Here is a 19,414-nt window from a genome sequence, read left to right on the forward strand (position 1 = left end):
CATGACTTGTATGGTCGGAAGGACCTCTAAAGTAATGGTCTATAATTCTTCAATATCTAGGATTATTAATATTTTAGTATGGAAACTCTGGAGAATTTATTGGAGATTGGATCTGATGGTGGAAATTTTGGTGATACAAAGGTGGGTTATTAGGAGTAGAATCCTATACTGTAAAGTAGTAAGGTTTCTTTGTCTGAAGCTTAATATCAGCAAATTGTTGTGGTGGCGTTAGGCCATTTTTATTGACTTCTCCCGTTTTCCTTAGAGGCTTGGGTTGAAGAAACATATAACACATAAAATAGAGCATAAAATTAGCTTTAGAGATGACTAAAAGTATAATTTGAGTTTTAATAACAACTTGTTACCTAGTGGTTATGTCAATTAAATTTATTTAACAAATTTTTAAGGTTTTTGAAAATTTGTGAAATGCTTTGCAAGGTATACCTTATTACCTACTCTAAAATGCATTTTAATATTCTTCCTTTAATAAAGTAAGTTTTTTCTCAACCCATTCTGGCTTTAGAGAGGCATTTAGTTTGATTTTGAAATATCAAACAGTGATATCTTAGACGATTAGACAGATTGTTATAAGATAAGCAAAGCATATCTAATTAGGGTTGCCAATCCGGCCGGATTCAGATTTTTACAAATCTGCACCAAAAAAGCGGATTAATCTTTGGATTGCGAATTCTTTTTTTTTTTTGCGGATTGCGGAATTTTGAAATATAGATTGCGGATTCTAGCAATATTTTAAAGTCTTTTTATAAATAAAAAATTCCAGCCCTTCAGCGGTTATTTATTTTACCCCCTACTTAACTTAACCTAACCTAAATAAGCATGAAAAGCTACTGTGAAAATAAATACAAACAAAAACTTTAGATTCTACCCACCATTTCAGTTGTAGTTAAGAAACAATAAAATACTTACCTACTATTTTTTTTTCTGCCAGATTTTAAATAAAAAGTTTTTAAGTGTTACAAAAGTCATAAAAACTAACAATGCCAATCCGCAATTCCAATTGCGGATTCTGGGTCCAAAAATTATCCGAAAATTGGGCGGATTCGGATTGCCAACCCTATATCTAATAATAATATCCTCTTGAATGTACTGTACGTACCTCTATAATAAGTATCTTGGGTATTCAAACAATCAATGCTGCCAAATTTATATGATATGTTGAACTTTGCTTTTACATATGTTATTAGGTAATTGTTTTAGTTATTTCCTACTCTGTATATTGGTGAGCACGCGCACGGTCTGTTTGCTGTACCCTGCCTTGTGGACCAACAGACCATCAGAATATCGCCTCAAAAGAATCAATTACTGCTTCCTGGTAATTATGTACAATTTATTTTAAGTAGTGTAGCTTCCTATCCCATTATATAAAGTAGCAAGCTTTTTTTCGTCTGTAGCAAAGGATCTCGCTAACCACTGAACCGATATGGTTCTCTTTTACAATGAAGCTTCTATAAAAAATCCCCCCCCTCAAATTTTTTTTTACACTGACATACTTTTTAAAACTTAAAATGAAAATGGGGGGGAGGTCGACTTCCCCCGCTAACTTTAAGTGCCCCTAGAGGCTTCTAGAGGCTTAGTTATTACAAGTGAATTTACTTTCTGTCTTTTCTTTCTCTTTCTGTTTGTAACACTACTCTCTCTGACAAGATAATCTTGAGACATACTCTAAACCAACCAATAGGAGAACAGTAGAATTACATTCCAGACATATGATTGGTTGAAATTTTATACAGATTTTGGTAGGAAAGGGCATAATTTTTTCACTTCGTGCGCTTAAGGAGTCAGCTTTGCATTTCGAAAAATAAAGTTTTTCTTGAGTAAAATCATACCCATCATGTAAAAATATATTTCCTAGTATAGTGTGAAGCACTTGACAAAACCTGTAATAAGTTAGGTATGAATAGTTGAATTTCTTAAGATAAAGCTTTCTAGAAATTATATCCTGGAAAAATGTCGTCACTTGTTTGTCTGTTAAAAAATGCTAAGAAATAAATTAAATTTTTTATTTGCGTAGGGAAAGTTGTTGATAATCCTGCGAGTTCGAATCCTTTGCCCCAACTTGATAAGGTAGGAGTAAATAATTTTGTAATCCTCACATAAAAGTAACAGGTTGTCCGTACCGAAGGATCTCGCTAACCGCCGCGCTGAACCGATACAGTTCTCCTTTACAATGTTGCTTTTCATCGATCCAGGGAAGGGTTCTAACTATTTTAGGAGAATGTTACGGGTCCGACACTCCTAAAGGAAATCGCCCGTAGAATAAAATGACCCATCTCAAAGATCAAAGTCCGAAAAACAGCCCAACGTCCCGTCCTTCATTCGTGCACTGAACGAACATCCTTAAAAAATATCCCAGTGGCGTATTTTCTGCATGGTTTTCTAAAGGGGGGAGGGAGGAATAAAAATATGTGGTTGAGGAAAAAAAAGGAAAAACGAGAGAACTGAAAACATTTCTTTCCATTTTTCTCCCCTCCTTGGTGAAAAAAAACTGAAAGAATATGTCACGTGGGAAGGGGGATAATGTGAATAAAAGAAAGATTTCTTTTTAAAAATTTACTTTTTCTCCTTCCTTGCTGGAAAAAACTAAGAGGAGAAAAAAATTAATCTTCTGCAGAATATGCACTCCTGAAATACCCATTAAAAGGTAATAAATTGCGAACTTATTTAGGACCCAGACAAAATACCTGAGGAAGATTATTCTGCTCTTATTGTATTAGGTAATAGTTGTTTATTGCATCGTACTATAGCCAGCTTTCTGCAGATAAAACAAGTTATGTTAGACCCTAAGGGGACGAGGCCCGGGCTAACAAAACTGGAATTAATATAATAATTTTTAATTAATTCTTAGAAAACTGGCTATAATATGACATGATACGATACATCATTTTTCAGTAGGGTTGGGCCGGATACTTTTTTGGTCGGATACCGGATATCCGACTGATTTCCAAACCCGGATATCCGGTTCCGGCCGGATATCTGGCCAACGTTCGATATCCGACCGGATATCCGGCGTAAAAAATCAGCCGGATATCATGTAACCGGATAGTTTTAATATCCGGTATCCGGCCGGATATTGACAATGACCGGATAACCAGCCAGACCGGATATCCGGCCCAACCCTATTTTTCCGTGTGGATTAGAACCTGTTTTAATCCAGCGGATATTTATTTTAACACCAACTTATTGCACGCTTATTATTCCTTCTTTAATATAAAATCTTTTTAAAAAAAGAACAGCCATTTTAAACATTATAAAGCTAGTTTGCAAGAGATTTATCTTGTATTTTCTTTCACAATTGAAAGAATTATCATCGTTGTACTGTTGATTATTGTATTCTTAATACATTCTATTTATAGGACATTATTCCCTACCCGAATTTCGTGAAGAAATCGGCTACTCGCCGCTGCAGATAACAGACGGTAGAGAATACGGCGTCAACACAAGCCCGCCGCGGATCACCAGTGTTAATCAAACGGAGATTGATCTTAAGGAAATTGTTTTTTATGGAAAAGGTTGAATGAATAGGTACACAATAGGTATAAGATTATTGACGTCAAAAATCTTAGGGGATAAGACAACGGACGATAAATGCTAGTGAATTAGACCGTGGTTAGAAAACGTTGGGTACCAATGAACCCTCCTTCCTTATATAGCATCCAATATTAATGCCCATTGCCTAAACTAACAATTTTTTGTTTGATTTAAGTTCTTTGTACATATTTTTAATGACACTTTATTTAATTTAAGTGAATTATTTTAAAAAAACACCAACAAACAATTTATTTAAAATGTAGCTAAAAGAACTAGAATTCAGTCACAAAATTGATCAGCTGATCAGTTTCAACACATCCTTCATATTGTCAGCTGATTTTGTCGAGTTCCTCGTACAAGGCGTACTTCCAAGGACAAAGAAGAATATCATGCAAATGGAAAATAAGGTAGGACGGACAGGCAGACGAATAGAAATTTCAAAAGAGTAGTTTCGCTAATATTAGGATAACTTTTTTAGTGCATTTAAACTGAATTTTGTAAACTGCATATTTTTTCTGTTCAAAAGTTTAAATTACATCTATAGGACATATATTTGAAAGAATTTAAATTTTCTATCAGGTCGTTTTTAAAATATCAAGACTTGAGAATCATATTTTTTGGACATATTTAACATAAATGGCTGTCCTGTTTTCACAAAAAACAGCATGATGACTATTTTGGATGTGCCAAATTGATTGCTATTTATTGTAATACAAAATCAAATATTTTAGATGGTATTCTTGTAACTTATGCTTGCAACCTAATTTATAAAATGCACTTCATGCAACTATCCCTTTGATTTGGAATTTTAGTTTGGAGCCATATATACAAATTTACATGGATTAATGAATCAGATTTTTATCCAATTATTGGCGGATCAGTCCGAAATGGATTCAGGTTGCCATCCCTGACAAACTGAATCAGTTTCTGTCTATATCTTAATTATTTGAGTTTTGTTTGACCTTCTTTTGACCAGTTGAGACCCATAAAATCTAAGATATTTTTTGAAGTATCATTGGTTCTATCTTTTATGTCTTTTTGAAAAAAGGCATCTATTGTTCACTTCTTCCACCAATTTAAAAAAAAATGTTTATGCTTTCTCGTCAATTCAATAGCTATGGGGACTTTCTATTATTTCCAAAATTCTATATTCGATCTTTATCAATCTGGGACATATTATTTCTTTATGTTTAAGGTTTGTATGTCTTTGCATGAAAGGACAGTACTTTTTATTTTTCATTTCAAATAGTCATTAGTTTTCATGAAAACTATTCTTGTTTTTCTTGTAGTCTATTTTGGTTTTAAGCGTAGACAGACCAGACAGACTTTGTATTTTTATTTTAAAATTTTAATTTCAGGAGCTAAAATTGATAACTGTTGTTGTTTGTATGACTTTGGCATGGTTTGTGAGGTAATTTTTTAAAAATCCTTTATTCGTAAATGTGTGTCTGTTTTAGCCTAGAACCACCAAAGAATATTTATAAAGATTACATGAAATCGGACCAGAAATTTTCGAGATTTGTAACTTCAGACAATCAAACTTTACTACTTAACTGATCTTAAAGTTTAATAGACATAAACGAGACATATGGGAAGCTTTCCTTTATCGGAAAATTCAATCGGTTAGGAATTATTCAAAATCTTAAGCTACAGACAAAAAAATCTTAACACGTGAAACTTTTGAGCCTTAGTATATATTCAACCTGGTTTGTTGGTTCATTTATTTGATTGTTGAAACGTACAACCATAATTTTGTGTATCATCACTGGGGTGGGGATGTACATGATTCCTAGGTAAAGTTTTCATAAATAAAAAGTGTTATTTTCTCAATAAAAGTAAAATTTTGCTTAATTTTAGATTTGTGAAGACTAAGTTCGATGCTTGGGAGAGGAATACCAGCAACTCTTTGTTCAAATCTTATTCAAATTCTTTGTCAAATGGTAAGAAATCCTAGGGGTGGGGTGGGGGGGGAGGGGGGGGCAAGTGCACTTATTGTATACAAAACAAAAGAAACGAGCAAAAAAAAGACTTACATTAGAAAACTTTGTATGGCCATTGCTTAAATATTTTAAAATGTGGAACTATGAAGAAAGCGAACTTTAAGAATTAATTGGAAATAATTACGGCGCGGCTTTTTCTGGTGATTTTGCTGGCGTTTTATCTAAGATCCACATTATACTTCTTTAAATCAATTGTCAGGCAAATTCCAGTGCTGTAGCATTATTTTTCTGATTTCCTTTGCGAAAAAATATTCATTTATTGTATCATAGGTAGTAAGAAATTGTATATTTAATTTCTATCAGAAATGTACCACAAACAAAAATTAATTTTTATTAGGATCCGGTGGAGGAAGCTCCCACTATGAGGTGACCGCTACACCAGTGGAGCTGGCCAGCGGAGAGGTCAAGGTTGGCAACATTACCTTTGATCCTACCAAGGTTTTGGGCCGAGGCTGTGAAGGAACTTTTGTTTATCAGGTTGCACCTTTTTTTAGTTATTAAGCTAATTCATTTGAATTTGGTTTTCTTAATTAAAAGTATGGTTGGTCTTGGCAATCCACCCAATTTTTCGACCTTAGTCGGATTCTTACAAAAATCTGCCCCCCAAAAAATCAGATTAATTCGTGGATTGCGGATTTCGGATTCTAGCAATATTTTTAAAGGTCTTTTATAAATAAACAAGGATGACAACATCCATAAGTAGCGAAGCTCAAAAACTATAAATAGACAACTGGAAATGATCTATAGAGTATGTAATAAAAAGCTTCAATAACAAAAATCACGAAACCTTTTAAAATGTATATTGTATAATGTTTTTTTGAAGCATTAAGCTAATAAGAAAAAACGTTAAAATCTAAGATTCAATTTAGCATACCAAAAAAAAGTAAGTCTTTAAAAAACTTGGTCAAAATATGAAGAATGTTGACTTAATTAATCACTAAAAATCCAACCGTTTATCTTGAACAGGAGTTGAGAAAATCACAAAAACTTGAAAAATTAAACAAAATTTACCCCTGCCAATAGATTTCAAGGGGGGTAATTACCCCCCCCCCCCCCCAAGCAAATTTTACCCCCGGGGTAAAAATTTTGGGGGGGGTAAAAGAAAATTGCGGCGCGCTTCGCGCGCCATTTTACCCCCCCCCCCCAAATAAAAAAGCTTGAACGCGACGACTTTAATCATGAGTGTTAGAATTCTGTACCCTCCCCCCCTCTCCTCTTTCTTCTTTATTTCACTAATATTTTTGTTTTGTATTATTTACATATGACCTGGGTATTTAATTTTATCTATTTTTAGGGAAAATTTGATAACAGAAACGTGGCAGTGAAAAGAGTTTTGGCAGCTTGTTTCTCTATTGCTGATAGAGAAGTTGATCTTTTAAGGTAATAATGTTAATCATGGATAAAGCATAACAGAATTTTAATAATATTTTGTCAAACTTAAACAAAAATCAATTTGATCTTAATATCAACAAATTTAACTGGCGGATATATTAGATTAAATTAAAAAAGGAATATATAAGGATAAACACAAAATAGATATAATGGTATAGTTTGAAAGTAAAAAAATTAAAGAAGAATTATCTAGACGTTTGATTTTTCATTTACATAACCGCGGTTAACTGTCCAAAAACATGAACCTGCAGGTAAGGTTTGTAGATTAGTATCAACAACCCAATAAAAATTAAAATTGGAATGGCCCGCCTTCCGTTTTTTCACCCACAATAAACTCACACTCCCTGTACGCCCCAGGAAAAAAAAACCTATGAAATATGTTTAAATCTTTATTATTTAACTTCAGGGAAAGTGATGAACATCCAAATGTGATCCGTTACTTTTGTATGGAACAGTGCCGACAGTTTAGATACATTGCCTTGGAGCTTTGTGTAGCTACTTTACAGGTATGTACTTTACGTCACCTAGAAAATAGCATCAAACCTTTCAGTGCGCCCCTAGCATCTAGGATAGACGTAGTGAAATAAATCAAAAATATCTTGTGATATATGTTAAGCTTCCATAGAATGGAGAATTAAATCGGTTTGGTTTACAAATATGATATATATTTTTTTCTTAATAAAATAGGATTTCGATTATAGTAATGTTGTTGTTTGTAGCCAGGTCAGGAAGCAGATAAATTTAGTTACAATATTCCAAGAAATTCTGCGCTCTTTTTGGGCTGCGTCCAGAGGTCAGTTGGTGATAAAATAGTGGGTTTGAAAGTACAGTTAAAAAGATGCTCAGTTGTGTGGTCCGCTATGTTACAATCTGGGCATCGTATGCTCTTTGAAGTGTCGAATCTTGAAATTGTTGACTGCAGAAAAGTGCTGTATCCTGATCTTAATTGGGCTAGTGTGCTCCTCGTCTGTCTTGGAAGTGTTTTTTCTTCCTGAATATTAATTGCAGGGGGTCGTGTATTTAAAACTTTATTTACAGGATACTTATTTCTGCAGTCTCTGTGAGCATCGTCATGGATCTTCTTTAGTCTCTTCTTGTAGTTCTGTTCGACCGGTGGACCATCTCTGAGGTAGGGTTCCACATGAGGGAGGTGGTTGATGATGGTGTTCCTCATGTTCCTGGGCATGGATGGTTTATGCAGCAGGTGGTGATTGGGATGAATTGGGCGGTGCATGGAGAGTAGGTACTGGTTGGTAAGCATTTCATTGTGTTCCTTCACCGGGAGAAGGTTAGTTTCTTGGTGAAGGTGGCTGACCTGAGTCAGCTTGATGCAACCAGTTGCTACTCTCAGAGCGTTGTTCTGTGCTCTTTGCAACTCGCTCCAATTCGTTGCGCTCAGAGATGGTGTCCAAACCGGTGCCCCATAGTTTAGAACTGATCTTCCTATGGCCTTGTAAGTGTTTACAATCGTCTCCTTTGACTTTCCCCAGTCAGTCCCTGACAAGCACTTCAGCACGTTGTTGCGCTGGGTCACGTTCTTCTTGGTGGCGATGGCGTGCTGCCCGAAGTTGAGCATCGGGTCGAAGGTGACTCCAAGGATCTTAGGGTGCTTGACAGTCGGCACATCTTTGCCCTTGATGATGATGGGTAGGGTCGTGCTTACTTCATTGCTGAAGGTTGTGAAGATGGTTGCCGTGGATTTCTCTGGCGAGATTTCCAGACTGCGTTCCTTGAACCAGTTGACTAGTTGGTCAAGGTAGGGGTTGATTTCATGACAAATTTTGTCAATAGTCGGCCCCGAGTTGAGTACCTGGCAGTCATCAGCATAGGATATTAGTTTGATGTTACCGGGTGGTGCTGGTAGGGTTCTCATGTAGAGGTTGAAAAGGAGTGGTGACAGTACTCCTCCCTGAGGTACTCCTTGTCTGACAACCCTGTATTTACTCTTGCAGTTGCGGAAGACAGTATATTGCTGTCTGCCTCGGAGGTAGCTGCAGAGAAACTTGATGAGGGTGTCGGACAACTCGAGGTGCAGGATATCTTTCAGAAGAAGCTCGTGATCAACAGTGTCAAAAGCTTTGGAGAGGTCAATGGCAACAAGGATGGTGCGATGACAGGGTTTCTTCCTGTTGAGGTTGCTTGCAATGTGATGGTTAACTTCCTGAAGAGCGCTCACTGTTGATCTGTGCTTTCTGAAGCCATGTTGATGATCCTGCAGGTCTACAGCTGCTGAGACTTCTGGGAGGATGAGTTTTTCCAGAATTTTAGCAGCTGGAGACAGGAGAGAGATCGGCCGATAGGATTTACCTTCATCAATCGACTTTCCCGGTTTGAGAAGCGGGATGATCTTGCCTACTTTCCAGATGGATGGAATGATGGATGTGTTGATGGCGATGTTAATGAGTGTGGCAAGATATTCTATACCCTTGTCTCCAAGGTGTTTGAGCATGATGGGAGAAATACCATCAGGTCCACTTGCCTTGGAGTTCTTAGAGGTTTTAATTGCCTCTTTGACCTGTTGGGGGGTATAGTTGTACACCTTGTCAGCCTTCTTCCGTTTTATGTGTCTGATGGTCTGACGGAATTGTTTTGATTATAGTAATAACATTTCTCGTCGAAACCGATTAATACCCGTTGGATTAGAACCTGTTCTCAGCCATACTGAAAAAACAAGCATCGTTTTATATCCAGTTTTCTACGAATACAAAAATGTACATTCAAAAGATTAAAACCATTTTTTTTAGTTTTTGGGTTCGGCATCTAGGGCTTAGTTTTAATGGTTTTAATGTTATAATTGTACAATTTAAATCTGCGGAATGCTGTTAAAATAAGATGCAAAAAAAATATTATTTTCTTGTATTTTTTTAGGATTTTGTGGAAGGGAAGTACAAAAATCCAAATCTAGAACCTACTGTTGTTTTTAAGTAAGTTATTTATATCAAAACATTAAAATTGATTAAGAGAGTTCTTCATTTAAGCTAGGATCTAAACTATATATGTTTTTTTTTCATTTTCGTTTTGTGGATTAAAAAATAGGGACTAGGGAAAAATTTGTCTTGAGAAAAAGCATCTTAGAGCTGCAAGTCAGTAAAGTCTGTCGAAAATTGTTCAAACTTGATGACAGATTAACTTTATTTTTTCAGCTCTCTTCCCCACATATTTTAATTTTTTTCTCTCTATTAGCAGGGTATCCCATGCAGAATATACATGAAGATATATAAGTTTTCTGGAATTTTAAAGTTAATTGGAGATTTGAAATCTGCATCAAATTTTGAGGATTTTTTATAAAATTCGTTTTTTCTATAATTCTTTATCTAAAAGCGGAAATGCAATTTAAGTTAAATAATTTTGGCATCTGTGATTGGTGGATTTAAAAAATCTGTGCTCTGATTGGATGGCGTACATCATTCAACCAATTAAAGCACAGGTAGTTTAAAATCCACCTGTCCTATTAGCTAAAATTAATTAACTTAAAATGCATTTCCGCTTTTAGATAAAGAATTATACAAAATACGAATTTTATAAAAAATCCTTAAAATTTTATGCAGATTTCAAATCTCTCCCTAACATTAAAATTCCGGGAAACTTATATACAGGGTGAGTCAGAAAAAACTGAGTTTTCCAATTTTCTGATACAACCAGTAGGAATATGGAAAAAACAATTATAGGTTCTTGTTCTCTATAAAAATATACATTAAACTTAGAAAAGGTGTTTTTGAATATCTCTGAAAACAACGGCGCTATTTAGAGCATAAAGATTTCAAAAAGTTTGTGTGATGACTTTTTCGGCCATTATTTTGAACTTTTTAGGTAGATTTATTTATAATAAAAAATGTCTACCATTCTAAAAAGATAAACAAACATATTTTTTGATTTTTAGAATTTTTATTCAACAAATTGTAAATATTTAACATCTTAAAAATACAATTTATTTAAATTAAATTATCACATTATAAATCAAACGTTTTGTTGTAATCTATTGTTAAGATTTAATACCCCATGACCGGAAAACCAGCTCATAACCGGAAATATTTCATCTTGTTACCTAAATTCCTCCCCCCTCCCCCTGAATTTCCTCTATATTTGGTGCAAGACTGGATTTAATCTCCAAAATCTCCGCCCCTTTTATACTTGTGTGTTATAATCCATAATGATAACTTCATTTAAATAGGGTGAGGTTTCTAAAAGGCATTTTTATTTTAAAAATTCAAACTTTTTTATCTTAAGAGATTTTTTTGTCAAATAAAAAGGTTTTTTTTTCTTTTTACTATAAGCTACGTTATTATAGAAGATTCTTTTAAACCACATGCATCACAATCAAGAAATATGAAAAAATGACAAATTGCAGTATTCTAAAATGCTTGTGTGAGGAGCCAAAAAGCATTTCACCTTTAAAACTCATTAAAGTACTTTTCTTAGACCTTTTTCTAAATAAATATTGAAGTTTTAAGATTTTTTTATACAAAATAGATGAGTTATTTTAATTTTTCTTGATCAACATTTTTCACACAAGGCATTTTTTGACACCATACACCTATCATAGAGGCCGCATTTTTAGAGATAATGAAAAACACCTTTTACAAGTTTGATGTGCTTTTGTACAGAGAACAAGGACATATAATTATTTTTTCTGTATTCCTTCTGGTTGTTTCTGAAAAACGAAAAACTCAGTTTTTTCTGACTCACCCTGTATATTAATATTATACAATACATACACCCCCCTGGATGTCCTTTTCTAACAAAATTGCAAAGTTGAATCAAATTGCGGTGTTTGGGTTCTAAATAATAGTGTTATTTATTTTAAGGCAATCTGTTCAAGGTTTGGCCCACCTTCACTCTCTTGATATTGCACACAGGTATGGTAGCTTTTGTCAGGGAGGGGGAAGACATTGTTCTGTTTATTACTCTAGTCCCCAAAGTTTTATAATAATTTCTTATCAGTTGGCTTAACAATTATAGGGATTTTTATGGGTTGGTTCATAAAATTGAGTGTCTAAACGTTTCAACTACTGTTGTAAATTTGTATAGCATTATTGGGGATGTCCATCAATTAATTGACTATTGTCTTATCCCTTTAGATCTCAGAGAAATTTTACTCTTCAACAATGAAATGTTTGTTTGTTGGTGTATTTACTAGTTTTCTTTTCAAGAATAAAAAAAGGAAAAGGATTTAATAAAATTATATAGATATAACAACAAAAAGCAAGATACAATTATAAAAAAAAACAGCAAAATTAAGTATGTAACAGTGGGATACATTGAAGATTCTTATTGTCTTAAGACAATCTTCACAAAATGTTTTGACATAGCATCCGAGTTACTAACATTTACTCCCCTATTGTGCCATAAGAATCTTCAGAGATATATCATAAACCTACAAAACATCCTCCTTCCCCTCTTTTTTAGAAATATAAAACCATTGCATTAAAGTTCTAAAAAATATGTTTTTATTCTAGGGATATAAAGCCTCAGAACGTGTTGTTATCTGTGACAACTAGCGGAGGTGTCAGGGCAATGATATCAGATTTTGGACTCTGTAAGAAGTTGAAACTTGGACGTATGTCTTTCTCACAAAGGTAAATAAATTATCCTACAAAACTAAAGCCAAATTTTGTTTTATTGTTAAAGAAGGTTTCAGAAATTTATAGGTTCAAAATTACTTTTATACCATGCTCAATATCTGTCAAATGCAGGTTTTAAGCTATATAGTGGGTATAATTGATATGTCACACAATCTAAAAAAGAAGCCTGCAAATAAAAATATTTTAATTAATTGACAAAAATAAAATTAAGACGAAGACTCTAGTAAAAAATAAATATTATGAAATTCCAGTCTAATTAACAACAATAATTTATTTTATTTTAAAATATACGTTTCCATAGGATCCAATTCAGAATAATGAATTTAATTTTTCTTCATTTGAAATACTAATTTAATGTAGATTTGAAGATAAATTCTAATTCAAATTAAATTGTTGATGTTTTTAACGATGAAAAATAGTTTAATGTCACCTTTTTACCGTTCTTAAATGCTCTTAATCACCTCATCTATCTAACTATAAAGAGAAATTTAAGTTGCTATTTCCCTTGACATTCATTGGTCAGTTCATTCATCCAGCAGAAGGGGATGGGGTAAAGAGGGAGATCGTTATTTTATGCCGCTACAACTAGAGTTCATGATTATTTGGTGTAAGAACAGATCTATAGTATAGATGTATATACAGACAACTACCTCCCTTCATTTTTAAAAGACCTCTTTCGTCTGCTTCTAAATAATTTTCTGCTACTTTGCTGTGTTAATATAAGCGATACCATTGGTTGATTTCCAATGACCCAATAGGAAGATTGCACAAGACGATTGCGATGGGGATATACAGTTATTAAACCCTTTCTCCCTCTAGTGTTTTACTCTAATGGTGTAAGATCCAAGTATTGATAAATCCATTAACTAGGGAGTTCAGTCAGTTAGTGGCTTGGGCGTTGGTTATTATATGTTATACTTCGAGTATATATTTCTGTATAGAAACGAATTTTTAAATCTTTACATCCTATGATTGTACCTCATCCCTATACAAATAAAAACACTTTCAGGTCTGGAGTGGCAGGTACCGAGGGTTGGATAGCTCCAGAGATGTTGCTGGAGCACCAGAGCCCAACCTGTATGGTAGATGTATTCAGTCTCGGCTGTGTATTCTACTATATCCTCACCAAGGGAAAGCATCCCTTTGGTGATGCTTTCCATCGACAGGTTTGTATTATTTAATCATTCTGTTAATTTGAAAGCAGATTCTTGAGCACCTCTCCTCAGCTCCCTTATGACATCCCTAACCCCCCCCCCCCCCCCCAAAAAAAAAAAAAATGAAAAATACCCCCCCCCTCAAAAAAAAAATGAAAAATATATATATATTTTTTAAAAATCTAAAACAGGAAGAATTAGTTTGATAAAACCTCTTGGGGCAAAGCCCCTAGAGACTAGGGGCGAAGCCGTTAGTTATCTTTATATATTGAATGTTAGTAATGACAGTTAGGGGGGGGGGGGGTCAGGGCTCAACAGCGACTTCAAGGGAAAATTGCCGAATTGTACTATTATTTGCTTTAGATTAATACCTTTATTATCTAGTAACTTTCAAGTTCAATTCATTACAATAGAGTTAATGCATAACAAATTTTTTTGTTCATGAAAATTATTATGGCTTTTTACCTAAAATTTCTCTAATTTAAAATGTTTCAGGCTAATATATTATCTGGACGGAGTGATCTCTCCCTGCTGGAGAAGGACAACAAAAATACAACCGTCATTTCACTACTAGGAATTTAAATCCTTCAAACTTTGATGAATTATAGTAAGAAGGCGAGGGGGGATTATATGCCTTTAGAGAAGAAAATTTAAGGAATATGATTTTAAAATTGTACTTACTTCTGCTATGTCCAGCACGTGACACTATAAGTTAGAGTGGGGAGAATGCATTGGCTTGTAAACAGCTGCAAATCCTTACTATGCACAGTTAGCACTTTGAGGCACAGGTTATGCAATCATAGGCAGGGTTTGGTATCTGTTGGGTATTACTTAACCTTAGACGTATATTATTTGTGTTGTTTTTTCATCATAAATAATGTTAATAAGTATTTTCTTTTTTAAGTACAAACTTTGGAAAAATAAGTTTTTTTAATCTTAATGCTAATTCTGATGAAAATTAAGGAGAATATATAAGAAATTCATTAATTCTTTTATTAAAAAAGTATTTGATAAACAGTATAACATGATTCTAATAAAGAAACTCAAAAAATTCTGTTATAAATACTAGAGTACTTAGATTTACGCGGTTATAGTGTAGATTGAAGGTTTTAAATTATTCTGTAAACAGAAAAAATGTTGAGCTTCGAACCCCGAGAAAGGCCACCAGTTTCAGCCATTTTGAAACATCCGGTTTTCTGGAACAAGGTAAGTTTTTTTGTTTTCATATTTTTTAAAAGAAAGGCTACTCCATAGCTAACTTTGTCTGTCCGTCCCATGGTGAAATTACTCTCCTGCTAATAGAGATAGACAGCTGATTTTTTAAAAAAGAATATTCAGCTAACCAACTACCATCTTCTCTAGGTATATTTCGCAGGGTCCATCGATGAGTCTGTAATGCTGTTTGGAACATCCAATAACGTCAGTAAAATTTTATTTTCCCCAACTAATAGGTATCAAAGATAGAATGCTGAATTTATTGTGTTAATATGTATTTAATCATTGGGCTGAGCATTTACTCACTATGTCCGTATGTATGTCTGACATTCTATGTTATTTTTAGGAGAAATTGCTGGGCTTCCTGCAGGACGTAAGCGACAGGGTGGACAAGGAGGAGGAGGGCAGTGTCGTGCTGCTGAGGCTTGAGAGGGGGGCGGAGTCTGTCTTCACTGGGGAATGGAATATGTATCTAGATAACATTGTTAGGTTGGTTCCTTTCTTTTATTGTCATATAGTTTTATCATAAGCTTATCGTTTTTGTATTAAGATGTTTTGAAATAGATTTATTACAATATTCCATCCTTCGAAAATAAGGATTTTAAAATTTACGAAGTTTTTAATAAATGATAAAATAACTGCCCACAAGTACCAAAATGTGTACATTTTCCAACCAATCATGTGGTCTCATTATTGCTAAACTTTGCTCAATTTGGTCCAATTAAGTAAGTGATCATCTACACTTCCTATTTTTATTGTTTCAGATATTTTTGCTCTTCTCACTCATTATTATAAGGAAATCAAATTATCACAACTTAAAAACAGAAAATAATAGACAGATAAATAAAAAAATAGATTGATTATTAATCCCTTTTCCTTTCTATAGGGAAGATTTAAGAAAACAGCGAACATATAGAAATACAATGAAAGATCTATTACGAGCCCTGAGGTAATATATTTTTTTGTATAATTAAATTAAAGTAGCTGGATGTCTGTCTGTGTGTCAGTGTGTATATACCGAAAGATATCGCCAACCGCTGTCAAGCCTTTATAAAAAATCTAATTTAATGCCTCATTTATTTTTTTGTATATGTTATAAAATTACTGCTTTGAACATGCCCAGGGGAAGTGGGGGACAATACACATTAACCAAAACAAGTATCCAAGGTTTAAAAACTTTGGGTATTTTCATTAAATTCTGATTGGGATGTAAAGCTCTTTAGGTAGTGTCAAACTTTTCCACAAATACTTTTAATTTTCTTTATTTATGATTGTATTAAACTATTATTGATGGCAATCCGTCAAATTTTTGGGCCGGATTCGGATTCTTACAAGAATCCGTCAAAAAGAGGCGGATTCCCGCGTATTCCGGATTCTTATTTTCTTATTTTTGGCGGATTCCGGATTCTAGCGATATTTTAAAAGGCTTTTTTTAAATTAAAAAAAATTAAGTGCTACATATGTCCTAAAAATTAATGTTCTTGGTGTTCTCTATAATTCACTTCCGAGAATCGAACCAGATTTTAAAAGATATTAGGTATATATAATGACGGAGTTGAAAGAAAAAACTCAAGACGCTAATTTTAGCCTACAAATTAACAATCCGCCATTAAAAAAAAACGGAATCCGGATACGGATTGCAAAATTTGCTAAATCTTGTATTGTCTTATCCCTTACGATGCCTTGAATTGAAGGATAGCTTAGGGTATAAACTTATGACAAAGAATAGTTTACCCTGTCTCTAAACTTTAGGATTGTTTCAATTCCCTGCAGGAAAAACTTGCACACCCAGATACACACACACACACATGTACACACATACACATGAACACACACACACACAAGTACACACACACATACATAATCACTAAAGTATACAGTAAGCTAAATAAGTTTGAAAGAATTTTAATGTGTATAATAGATTTGAAATCTGCATAAAATTTCAAGGATTTTTTTTATAAAATTCGTTTTTTTGTATAATTCTTTATCTAAAAGCGCAAATACAATTTAAGTTAATTAATTTTGACATCTGTGATTGGTGGATTGAAAACAATCTGCGCTCTGATTGGAGAAGCTTAAGTGTCGTACATCATTCAACCAATTAGAGCTCAGGTAGTTTTTAATCCACCTATCACGGATGTCAAAATTAATTAACTTAAATTGTATTTGCGCTTTTAAATAAAGAATTATATAAAAAGCTGATTTTATAAAAAAAAATCTTAAAATTTTATACAGATTTCAAATCTATTATACGCATTAGAATTCTTTCCAACTTATATAGTTTAGTATACAGTACACAATAGACAAGTAACATGTTTCCATTTTAATTTAAAAATGAACTGGAAAACTTTGTTCAGAAATAAGAAGCATCATTATCGTGAGCTTTCTGATCCTGTTAGGGACGCCTATGGTAGCATGCCTGATGGATATGTACATCATTGGATATCCAGGTAGATAGATAGATAGCAGAGATATCTATAGTAGCATGCATGATGGATATGTACATCATTGGATGTCCAGGTAGATATATAGATAGTAGAGATATTTATGGTAGCATGTCTGATGGATATATACATTATTGGATGTCCAGGTAGATAGATAGATAGCAGAGATATCTATAGTAGCATGCCTGATGGATATGTACATCATTGGATGTCCATGTAGATAGATAGATAGTAGAGATATTTATGGTAGCATGACTGATGAATATATACATTATGGGATATCCAGGTAGATAGATAGATAGTAGAGATATCTATGGTAGCATGCCTGATGGATATATACATCATTGGATGTCCAGGTAGATAGATAGATATATAGCAGATATATCTATGGTAGCATGCCTGATGGATATGTACATCATTGGATGTCCAGGTAGATAGATAGATAGTAGAGATATCTATTGTAGCATGCTTGATGGATATGTACATCATTGGATGTCCAGGTAGATAGATAGATAGTAGAGATATCTATGGTAGCATGCCTGATGGATATGTACATCATTGGATGTCCAGGTAGATAGATAGATAGTAGAGAGAGATATCTATGGTAGCATGCCTGATGGATATGTACATCATTGGATGTCCAGGTAGATAGATAGATAGCAGAGATATCTTACTATGCACATCTCTTTGTTACTTATCCTATTTTCTATTATTGTAATGTTATTTGTAATACCTAATTTAAATATTTTTGACAGGGAAAAGGAAATGTGATTCTGACAAACAATTCTAAAGGAAAATTTCCCCACAACCCTTATCTCTTTTTTTCTTTTTCATACGTACTTCCTTTCAGTTACGTGAAGAAAAAAAACATGTTTTACTCCAACTTACAAAATATTTAATTTCCGGTAATTTCAAATTGAATTAATTGGCAGACCCTGTTAATACCTAATTAAACTATTTTTGCAGTTTTGGTAATGAGTTTTTTTTTTGTAGGTTTCCTAATCTGTTAACCTACACCTATACAACAATGCACTGTGTTAAATATGAACCTGAATTTCAGAAATATTATCACAAGGACTATGATTTTGTAAAGGTTAGTCTTATTATTTTTACAGGGAAGCTATTCTATAGTTTGTTTTGTCTGTTCATCCGAAATGCGCTTTTTTGTGAAGATTTGTGAGCTAATGAGAAACCAGTATACCTACAATATTCACTTGCAAATTGTTTGGTTGGTCATGCAAGAATTATATAGAAAATCACGAAACCTTTACCTACCTATAAATATTTTTCATTAAATTTATGTAGCTCGTTTTGTACCATTTCTTTTTAGATAGTTCACTGAAAAAATAAGCTTTATTTGAATTTTACTCATTGTTGTATTTAAAGATTTGTTGTATGCAGAGAGAGAGAGAGAGAGGGGACAATGGGCTGTTTATTACACTAGTCCCAAAAGTTTTAGACTTTTAGTAACATTTTTTTATTCGTTTGCTTAACAACTTTGGGGACTTGATTGAATTTTGATTGGTTGGCTCAATGGTTGAGTGTTCAAATGTTTCAACCAATAACTTTAATCTACAGAAGGGTAATTTTGGCTATCATCATTAGGGATGTAAATCAATTTATCTGCTATTATCTTATCCCTTTAGATCCCTGTGTTGAATGACTATAAAAAATTTGACTGTTATTTTCACTTCAGCCAATTGCTTTGCCACTAAAATTATTTTATTTACAGACCAGACGATCCATAGATTCACTTGACTCTGGAAGCCATATTACAAAGAACAATCAAAGAGATCTGTTTGATTCCACAAGAACTCAAGATTCCAGGTAGGACTAACAGTTTTGGGCTATAAATATTCTAGTTGATTCGACTCCTAGAAGCCTATAGGGGCACTGAAGAATGGGTGATGGAGAAGTCTCTCTTTGGAGTAGAGATGTTTTTTCTTGGGAAGGTGGAAGTACCCTCCCCAAAAATATTTTTAAAATATTTCTTGGTCATTTAGGAAGCTTTTCTTCCATATCGTTGATCGGTTACTAGGAAGGATACTAGTTGCTTTAACCCTAGCTTCTAGGTGTAG

The 19,414-nt window shown here is 33.7% G+C and overlaps 1 protein-coding gene across 6 annotated transcripts in view; it reads left to right on the plus strand.

The window, feature by feature from the left end:
- Positions 1 to 19,414, plus strand: part of LOC145329839 (serine/threonine-protein kinase/endoribonuclease IRE1-like) — a 60,428-nt gene that overhangs the window by 7,645 nt on the left and 33,369 nt on the right. For 3 of the 6 annotated variants that reach the window (XM_080174262.1, XM_080174264.1, XM_080174265.1), the window contains exons 9-25: positions 78 to 141; positions 1,219 to 1,333; positions 2,033 to 2,085; positions 2,687 to 2,735; positions 3,375 to 3,506; positions 3,811 to 3,956; positions 4,908 to 4,960; positions 5,407 to 5,489; positions 5,887 to 6,026; positions 6,844 to 6,929; positions 7,348 to 7,447; positions 9,810 to 9,865; positions 11,747 to 11,797; positions 12,398 to 12,517; positions 13,533 to 13,689; positions 14,173 to 14,249; positions 14,805 to 14,883. In XM_080174262.1, the coding sequence (XP_080030388.1) occupies positions 78 to 141; positions 1,219 to 1,333; positions 2,033 to 2,085; positions 2,687 to 2,735; positions 3,375 to 3,506; positions 3,811 to 3,956; positions 4,908 to 4,960; positions 5,407 to 5,489; positions 5,887 to 6,026; positions 6,844 to 6,929; positions 7,348 to 7,447; positions 9,810 to 9,865; positions 11,747 to 11,797; positions 12,398 to 12,517; positions 13,533 to 13,689; positions 14,173 to 14,249; positions 14,805 to 14,883 (1,561 nt within the window). Of the gene's footprint in view, positions 1 to 77; positions 142 to 1,218; positions 1,334 to 2,032; positions 2,086 to 2,686; positions 2,736 to 3,374; positions 3,507 to 3,810; positions 3,957 to 4,907; positions 4,961 to 5,406; positions 5,490 to 5,886; positions 6,027 to 6,843; positions 6,930 to 7,347; positions 7,448 to 9,809; positions 9,866 to 11,746; positions 11,798 to 12,397; positions 12,518 to 13,532; positions 13,690 to 14,172; positions 14,250 to 14,804; positions 14,884 to 15,238; positions 15,382 to 15,778; positions 15,842 to 17,249; positions 17,343 to 18,329; positions 18,430 to 19,068; positions 19,164 to 19,414 lie in introns of all 6 variants that reach the window. The other 3 variants (XM_080174263.1, XM_080174266.1, XM_080174267.1) reach the window with 3 other exon arrangements.

Source organism: Acartia tonsa, chromosome 10 (genome assembly GCF_053477335.1).
Source record: "Acartia tonsa isolate MP-2025a chromosome 10, ASM5347733v1, whole genome shotgun sequence".
Taxonomy (NCBI): Eukaryota; Metazoa; Arthropoda; class Copepoda; order Calanoida; family Acartiidae; genus Acartia; species Acartia tonsa.